The following is a 9,253-nucleotide window of genomic DNA, read 5'->3' as shown; positions in this document are numbered from 1 at the left end:
ACGATTCGCTCTAGCAAACTTAGGGAGAACTTCCCCAAAAGCGTCATGGTGGCCTCAAATCGTTGATTCGGCAGTCGACGGGGCTGAAATCGAGGAGAGAGCGAGAAGGGACCATAGAGAGAGGATAGAGAGAGTTCCGCTGAATTTCTACGTAAAAATCCTCGTTTAACACTATTTATACTGTGGCCTTCGTCAACGAGCTACATCATCTCGTCCACGAGGTCAAGAAGGCAACTCATCGACGAACTTCCCCCCTTGTCGACGAAATCTAGAGTCGCCCCAGATGTATTCTCAGTATCTACTCGTCGACGAAGGACACCCTCGTCGATGAGCCCAAAGTACAACGTCGTCGACAAATGCAAAGTCCGATGCCCCCTTCTATTTCTATTTTCATTTCCTTCCCTCTTTATTATTTAAATACCATTATCCTTCGGGTCATTACATTCTCCCCTCCTTATAAAATTTCGTCTTCGAAATTTACTATTCATATAACTCATCATCCCTTAAAAACTAAACAATCTACTTATTTTATTACCTACTCTCACTTATGGCAGAGGAATACCATGATTACATGGGTAGTTCTAGAAGATTACAACTATAAAAGAAAATTCTCCCAAAACCAAAATACTACCTATCCTATACTCTACATTACAATTACATTGTATAAAAGAAAATTATCACTACTTAATTTACACATCACTGCTATAACCCACTAAATAGGTGGGGGTATTTCTGTCTAATCTCATCTTCAAGCTCCCAAGAAGCTTCTTCTATCATGTGATTCCTCTACAGGACTTTTACTAGTGGTATCTTTTTACTGCGCAATTCCCGTTCTTTTCTATCTAAGATCTGTACTAGAGCTTTCTCATATGCTAGAACATCACTAAGCTCCAATTCTGCGTAGCTGATAATATGATAAGGATCTGGGACGTATTTTCTTAACATAGAAACATGAAATACATCGTAAATCTTGAATAAAGATGGTGGTAAAGCTAGCTGATAAGCAACTGACCCAATCTTCTCGAGTATCTCAAATGGTCCAATAAACCTAGGGTTCAACTTACCCTTCATCTCAAACCTTATAACCCTTTTTAACGAAGTTATTTTCAAAAATACATGATCTCCCACTTCAAATTCCAGTTCCCGGCGGTGAGTATCCACGTAGCTTTTCTACCAACTTTGTGCTGCACTGATCTCGAATGAGTCGAACTTTATCGTACACCTGCTGTACTATTTCTAGCCCCAAAACTCGCCTCTCACCTAGCTCACTCCAATATAAAGGGGAACGACACCTCCTACCATAGAGTGCTTCATATGGAGTCATGCCAATGCTATCCTGGTAGCTGTTGTTGTAAGCAAATTCCACCAATGGCATATACTGAGTCCAACTACCCCCAAAATCCAATACACACGCTCGCAACATATCCTCAAGTACCTGAATCGTTCTCTCTATCTGATCGTCTGTCTGAGGATGGAAAGCGGTGTTGAATGCTAGCTGAGTCCCTAATGCCTCTTGCAAGTTCCTCAAGAACCGTGATATAAAACGTGAATCACGGTCCGAGACTATGGATACCGACACTCCATGGGGTCGAAAAGTTTCCTTTATGTAAAGCTCTGCTAACCTGTTCATAGGGTAGCTAACTCTAATGGGCAAGAAATGAGTTTTCTTTGTCAGCCTATCAACAATTACTCAGATGGCATTCTGACCATACGGCGCCGGCGGTAACCCAGCAATAAAATCCATGGATACGTGGTCCCACTTTCACTCAAGAATGAAAAGTGGCTGCAACTGACCAGTCGACCTCTAGTGCTTAGCCTTAACCTGTTGGTATGTCAAGCACTATTACACAAATTCTGTTATTTCCCTCTTCATGCCACTCCACCAGAAATACTCCCACAGATTCCTATACATTTTCGTATTGCCATGATAAATAGTGTACAAGGATCTGTGTGCTTTTTCTAGAATCGTCTTCTTGATGTCGTCATCCGCATGCACACACAATCTGGTGCGAAATCTCAAAACCCATCGTAAAAAATGTTGAATTCCTCTCCTTGACCATCTTGTATTCTGGCTATTACTTCTACTAATTTTGGATCATCCCCTAAGCAGCTTTAATTCTTTCATATGGTGTAGGTTGTACAACCAGACTGGCAATAAGCGCCTGAGGATCATCCTCCACTAATTCCACACCAAGCCTTTCCAAATCCATCTGAATTGGGTACTGAACTACTGCTGCTAGGTGTATTGCATCTTTTGATTTACGACTCAAAGCATCAGCCACCATATTTGCTTTAGCTAGGTGGTAACTAATGGCTATACTAGATGGCGCCCTTACAATTAGTAGAGTTGAGGAAACAACTTAATGAGTTATTTGTGGCAGGCTATATACGCCCTTTCAAGGAATTGTTTGGAACATCGGTGTTGCTTCAAAGGAAACATGATAAGAGGATGCAAATATGTGTGGACTAACACATGCTTATTAAGGTGATCATGCGTAACAAATATACCATTCCATTAATTGCTAATTTTTTGTTTAATCAACTAAGCAATGCAAAGCACTTTATCAAAATTGACTTGCAATTAGGCCCGATCAAATGAGGAAAATAGATGGTGATAAGTCAAAGACTACTTACATGATATAGCACAGGGCATAAAAATTCTTGGTGATGATATTCAAGTTAACAAATGCATTAGCAACATTCTACAAACTGATGAACCAACTGTTTCATGAGTTTCTCGACAAGCTTGTCAGTGTACCTAAATGACATTATTGTTTATGGTTCCACTTAAAAGGAACATAAAGAGCATCTACAAAAAGATGTTTGAAAAATTGAAAAAGAATAACTTTTATGTAAAGAAAGAGAAGTGCTCCTTTGCTCAAAGGAGGATCAAATTCCTTGGTTATATGATTGAGCAAGGTCACCTTGGAATGGAACTGAAGAAGGTGAAAGCTACTCAATACTAGAAGATGCCAACAACAATGAAGCAGTTGTGTTCCTTTCGTGAACTTTCCAACTATTATCTATGTCGCAAGTTTGTCGAGTGGTACTCGAGAACTGCCCTATTGACAAAAGTAATGAAGAAGGGTCACAAGTGGAATTGGATAAAGGAGTGCTAGGGAGCTTTTGACAACTTGAAAAAAAAAAAAAAAATTCATGATGCAAGATTTAATATTTGCACTTCCGAACATCATGAAACCCTTTGAGATACAAATATGTGCATCAAACTATGCCCTTAGTGAAGTCTTGTTACAATACAAGCATCCTATTGTGTACGCTTAGTGAAACTGAGCAGAAGTATATAGTTTAAGAGAAAGAGATGCTAGCAATGATATTGTCTTCACATGTGAGGCCATTAGCTACTTGGGTAGAAGTTCGTAGTGAAAATAGATAACTCATCTATTAGCCATTTATTCACATAACCAAAGTTGCCATCCTAGCAATCCCATGGGTGAGAATTCCCATCGAAGTTTTATTTCTTATTTATGCTCAAGGTAGGACAAATAAAGCATGTTGCAAATGTATTGAGCAGAAAGGCTAAACTTGCGGCCTTATAGATGATAACACACTTGACAATAATTAAGAATACCACAATAATATGGGAGAGCATTAAGGAGAACCTTGTCAAAGATCTCATTGTTCAAAACCTCATGAGGTTGGTGGAAGAGTGCAAAGCATGCTAGTTTGGTTAGAATATGGATTGCTGGTGACACATAGTAACTAGTTTTTTGTGCCTCGAGCTAAGACCTAAGGAAGACACTATGGAGAGAGTCTCATGACACTATTTGGGCAGTCCATCCTAGATGGTTTCACACTTTAACATTGTCAATGTAGAGGTATTGCTAGCCACAAATGATTTGGTTAAAATGTAGATTACTAATGACACATGATAATCAGCTCTTTGTGCCTTAAGTTGGAGACCTAAGGAAGACACTGCTAAGAGAGTGTCATGACACCATTGGGTAATACATCCTAGATGGCATCACACTTTAAATTTGTTAAAGTAGAGCTATTATTAGCCACACGTGTGATAAGGTGGTCGAGCATACCTAAACTTGTCTCACCTACTAGCAAGACAAAATAGAGTGGAAGTAGATCACAAGGTTATTGGAGTCTTTTCTAGTATCGATGAGATAATAGGAGAGTGTCTCACTTGACTTTCAATAGCTTCTTTAGAGTATAAAGACATAGGGTCTACACTCGTGGTGTTAGACATGTTTTCGAAGTGTGGTGCTTTCGTATCCGTATCAAAGCATTATTCAGCAGAGGAGACAACCTACATATTTTTCTAACATGTGGTAAGTATTGGGGTGTTTCTTACGAAATTCTCACTTAGATTCATAGGGAACTTCTGGACATAACTTTTCATAACCCTTGGTTGATAACTTGACATTTTTTGAACTACCACCCCCAAAACAAATAGACAAACACAAAGATTCACTGGGCTACTAGATGAGTATTTGCAATATTTCGACACTATCAACTAAAAAATCTAGGTGTAAGTATTCAACATGGCTCAATTTTGTTCTAATGCCCAAAAGAGCTCAACAACTAATAAAAGTCATTTTGAGCTTGTTACAGGTTTGCACCTACTGTTACCTTACACAGTAAAAGAGTCATACAAATGAAAGAGTCTAAGAGCATACATCTCCAATGGAAACAGAATAAGAAAATCACCTGAGCTTACCTACACAAAGCTTCCAAGCGAATGAAAAAGTAAGCAAATCAAAGGAGAAGACCATCGCACTTTAATGTGGGTGACTTTGTATTTGTTAAGATCCATCAAGAACATATGAAGTCACTACGAGAACAAGATAAGGACTGTTTTACAAATATGAAAGACCAATCCCCATCTTAGCTTCTTATAAGGTTGATCCTCTGACTTTGATGAAAGTGCATCACATGTTTACATTAGCTATCTCAAGCCATTCAATACTAACACTCAAAATTCAAGAAGAAGTCAATCAATTAGAGTTCAACTAAAGACACTGGAACTTGAAAAAAAAGAAAGAGTCAAACTTGTTGAAGCATTATGCTTGTCCATAATTTGCCGCTTTGTGTGCACACACTAGTTACCAATATATGTAAAAAATAATTTTATTCATTATGCATATGCCTTGGTGTAAAAAATAGGAATATGACTCATCCATCATTTTGATGTGATTCCTAAAACCACCAAAATCTAAATTAATAATTTTAACTTCTAATGGTTAATTTTATTCACAATTCATACCTATAAAACCACATCTTAAAAAGCAAGAGAATATCTTGAGGGTATTGAAGTAATTTTATTTTTCTTCAAAAATGGAGAAACATCTTTCTGCCAGCACATATGCCAGTCTCAATTCATTGCATCTTCCACAATGCTCCAATCTTGTCCGTTGGACCTTTTTTCAATCCAATGGTTCCCAACGCTCCACGCTTCCTTCCAAATGGCCTTTGATTGACCCAATGCCTTATGGCTTCTACGCCTCCACGCTCACCCCCTCTCTACCGTCCGATCAAAATTAATCCAACCACTACTTTCGACTCCTGCTGCGCCATTTGTTGACTCCAGCCTGCAAAAGTTTAACATTAATATCCCGCTTTTTTTTTTTTTTTCCCTTCTCTCTCTAAAACGAGACGAATCTCTCTCTCTCTCTCTCTCTCCCCGAAGAAAATGCAAGAGCAAGCAACAAGCTCTATCGCCGCTAACTCTCTCCCGTCGAGCAGTGAGAGATCATCAAGCTCTGCTCTTCAGATTGAGGTTAAAGAAGGTGAGATTTGATTCTTGCTATTCCCCCGGAAGCAGGGTACAACTGATTATCAAGCACCTCAGATTAACTCACATGAAATTTTGTTTTATGATTTACGGAGTATTAATAGTTTGTTTTCCCATCATGAATTACAACTGCTCTGTTCTCCATTTTTTTTTTTTCTTTTAGCGGTTGTCCGGATTTTCTCGGGAAAGATCACTTCAGAGAAAGATCTCGAGCCTAGTTTGTAGCTAGTTGCCACATTTAATCGATTCTCTCCCTTCAAGGTTTTTGAAACATTATAATCGAAACTGTACATCTTGGTATTTGAAAATTTTGAAAATAGGGGTACTTTCTCACCTGGGTAAGCGCACTTTCTCGGGAAAAATCATTTCGGAGAAGGATCGACCTCATGAAAAGCATGCAACTTTCCGCTGTTACATTGGATTCTCCAAATGGGGTTATCAAAAAATTTTCTATACTTAATTGAAATTTGGTTCATGACAATGAAGGGATGGAGAGCGACGACGAGATCAGGAGAGTGCCGGAGATCTGCGGGGAGGCGACGGGCAACTCGGGCGTTTCAACGGTGTCGGCGGCCGGTCCGGACCGGGTTCAGGCGTTGGCGGAGGGGCACCGGAAGAGAGGCAGAAGCCCAGCTGACAAAGAGAATAAGCGATTGAAAAGGTAAGAAAAATTTTTTTTGGAAAGAAAGCACGGATAGACTTAGTCGTGTCTTTGAGGAAGTGGCATTTTGGTAATGGGTGTGTTTTGGATTTTTGGAAACGGAAAAAGGTTGCTGAGGAACAGAGTGTCAGCGCAGCAAGCGAGGGAGAGGAAGAAGGCGTACTTGAATGAGTTGGAGGGGAGGGTGAAGGGCTTGGAGAAGAAGAACTCGGAGCTTGAGGAGAGGCTCTCCACTCTGCAGAATGAGAATCAGATGCTTAGACAAGTATGCTTCGTCTTCCCATCATTAGTTGCCACCCATCACCATCTTCATCGCATGCTGCCATTTCATGTTACGTTTACTTTTGAAGAATTTTTGTTCATTAACAAAGTCTTTTTCGGTATCTAAAGTAAATGAAAGGTCGAAAATTACGGATTTTTCAAGACATTTCATAATTTATTGTTTTTTTTAGGTGTGATGGAATGATACATATTTTTAAAATTTTAAAATATTTTGAATACCTATCCATTTTGCGAAGGGGTGCCAATGTCCCAAATCCAAGTGCTGCAAAGGGGCATAAATGTCCATTCACCCTTCCACGTGGCATTAATGGGCCCACCCCAATCATCATGGCATGTCATCCTCCAATGTCACATTTTTCCTCCCCGAAATATTTAAACTGAATGGCGGTGGATTGCAGGTATTGAAGAACACGACGGCAAGCAGGAGAGGAGGGAGCGGGAGCTCCAATGGAGATGGGCCTTTATGATAGAGAATGAATAAGAAAAGGGTTTAGGGAAACCTTGCCCCTCTATTTTATTTGTATTTCTAAGCTTCTAAAGTTTTCGTAGCTTCTACTATGTATGTATATATAGCATTCGAATGAGGCAGCAAATGAAGCTCTGAGCGGCTTTATTAATCCTAGATTAGTGCTTTTTACCCCTAATTTTTGTGATTTGCAGAGACATGCAGTCATTTATGAGAAATAAGTAAGGGTATCGGAGTAGTTTGGTAGAAATTTCTTGCCAAATTTTTTCCCACCATTGTAAGATTTTATCTACAAAATTGTCTCGTCTTACTATTAGAGTTAAAATTCAGATCTTAAATCTAAACTTGTATTCAATTGGACTAAATGTAATAAATTTTTCTAAACTCGTAGATTGAAACTTAGATTTTAAAATTTATGTTTTCAAATGCTATCTAAAGTATTTTAATATGGATCATCTAACACAAATATTGCACTATAAACTCTACAACCACCTCATAATTTATAGGTAGACAACCTAATTGAATACACGTGAAGCATTTCCAATGTTAGAAATGCTAAACAAGTATAATTGTATTTCTTATTTATAAAACTATACATGGGTGCCTATTTATACATGAGGCATAGAGTGCTGGATAAGTATAATACAAGTGTGTAGTACAAGTAAATAATGAATGTACAAGTAAATAAGGAATGTTAATAGCCTCGTCAAACGCAAGGTAGGTGGGAGACGAGCTCGAGGTTGTCAACCAAAGTACGATGATGTCCTTTAGGATATGACTTGGTGATGATCTTTAGAAAAAACTGAGAAGAGCTTGTGAGCAACATGGACAAGATGATAATGGATAAAATGTTAGGACCATGTGAGCAATAAACAAGCACCAGAAATTTACGTAGTTCGGTCAAGATCGACCTACGTCCACAGAGCATACCACAATTTGCTAAATCACTAGGAAAGAAAATAAAATCTCTTAGAGCCTCTCTTCTCTCTTCCTTACTCCCCTACACTCTCTTCTTCCTCTTTGTTATCTCTATCTCTCAACAGCTCCTTTATTTATAGATAACTAATAATAAATCACAATAAATCAAAACTATGAAATTACATTCATATAAAATAAATGGCCGCGAATTACAGCTTGCAAACGCGTCTCCTGCTTGCAGATCATAGCTCACGCATCTCCTGACTCCAGCACAACAATCTCCCACTTGGAGACGGAGATGCCTCTTCAACCAGTATCAATATATGAATAAATGATGTGTTCAAAATATGTCTTCAGACATGAAGACGAACTAAAATTGAACACAACTTCAGCTTCTCTATAGTCACCACTTTAGTTAACATATCTACCGGATTTCTACTACCTTAGATTTTTTCAAGTGTCAACACGCCGTCCTCTATCAGAGATCTGACAAAGTGATAACACATTCCAATATGTTTAGTTCTAGAATGAAATGCGGAGTTCTTTGCTAGATGTATCACACTCTGAGTGTCACTGTACAAAACATTCATTTCCTACTTTAATCCAAGCTCCATTAACAAACCCTGAAACCAATTCATCTCTTTACTGGCTTCTGTCACTGTTACATACTCAGTTTCTATAGTGGAGAGAACAACAATCTTTTGTATCTATGACATCCAACTAATAGTTGTTGTGCCAATAGTGAATATATACTCGGTGGTGCTTCTGCGATGATCAATTTCACATACAAAATCAGCATCTACAAACTCTTGGATTTTCAAATCGCTTTTGTCGAAACATAGGCACTTATCAATAGTATCACATAGATATCTCAAGGATTTGACATATATCTGCTGACAGCTCCCATTGCTTGGCCAATATCTAGTTTGGTACCAACCATAGCATACATGAGACTTTCAACGGATGAGGCATATGATACTTTAGTCATGAAATCTTTTTCTTCATCTGTCTGGGGAGATTGATCCTTAGAGAGACGGAAGTGACCTGCCAATAGTGTATTTATAGCTTTGGCGCGGCTCATGTTAAACCTCTGTAAAACACGACTAATGTACTCTGACTGAGATAACCTTAACATTCCTTGTTGCTTATCTCTAGAGATCCGGAT

At 38.7% G+C, this 9,253-nt stretch overlaps 1 protein-coding gene across 2 annotated transcripts; it reads left to right on the top strand.

Annotated features, from left to right (window-relative positions):
* Window positions 1–5,537: 5,537 nt before the first annotated feature.
* LOC131152003 (transcription factor HY5) lies at window positions 5,538–7,420 on the top strand. 2 transcript variants are annotated; one of them, XM_058103556.1, is made up of 4 exons: window positions 5,538–5,756; window positions 6,248–6,422; window positions 6,531–6,687; window positions 7,103–7,420. In XM_058103556.1, exons 1-4 carry the CDS (start codon window positions 5,660–5,662, stop codon window positions 7,169–7,171), a joined length of 498 nt encoding a protein of 165 aa, XP_057959539.1. In that variant the 5' UTR covers window positions 5,538–5,659; the 3' UTR covers window positions 7,172–7,420. The 2 variants fall into 2 exon arrangements, with proteins under 2 accessions (XP_057959539.1, XP_057959538.1); XM_058103555.1 differs by lacking the exon at window positions 7,103–7,420 and having other exon boundaries at window positions 5,580–5,756; window positions 6,531–6,851.
* Window positions 7,421–9,253: the final 1,833 nt, after the last annotated feature.

The sequence above is a fragment of the Malania oleifera genome, chromosome 3 (assembly GCF_029873635.1).
Source record: "Malania oleifera isolate guangnan ecotype guangnan chromosome 3, ASM2987363v1, whole genome shotgun sequence".
Taxonomy (NCBI): domain Eukaryota; kingdom Viridiplantae; phylum Streptophyta; class Magnoliopsida; order Santalales; family Ximeniaceae; genus Malania; species Malania oleifera.
Note: the sequence above shows the minus strand (reverse complement) of the source record. Positions and strands in the feature narration are given on the sequence as shown.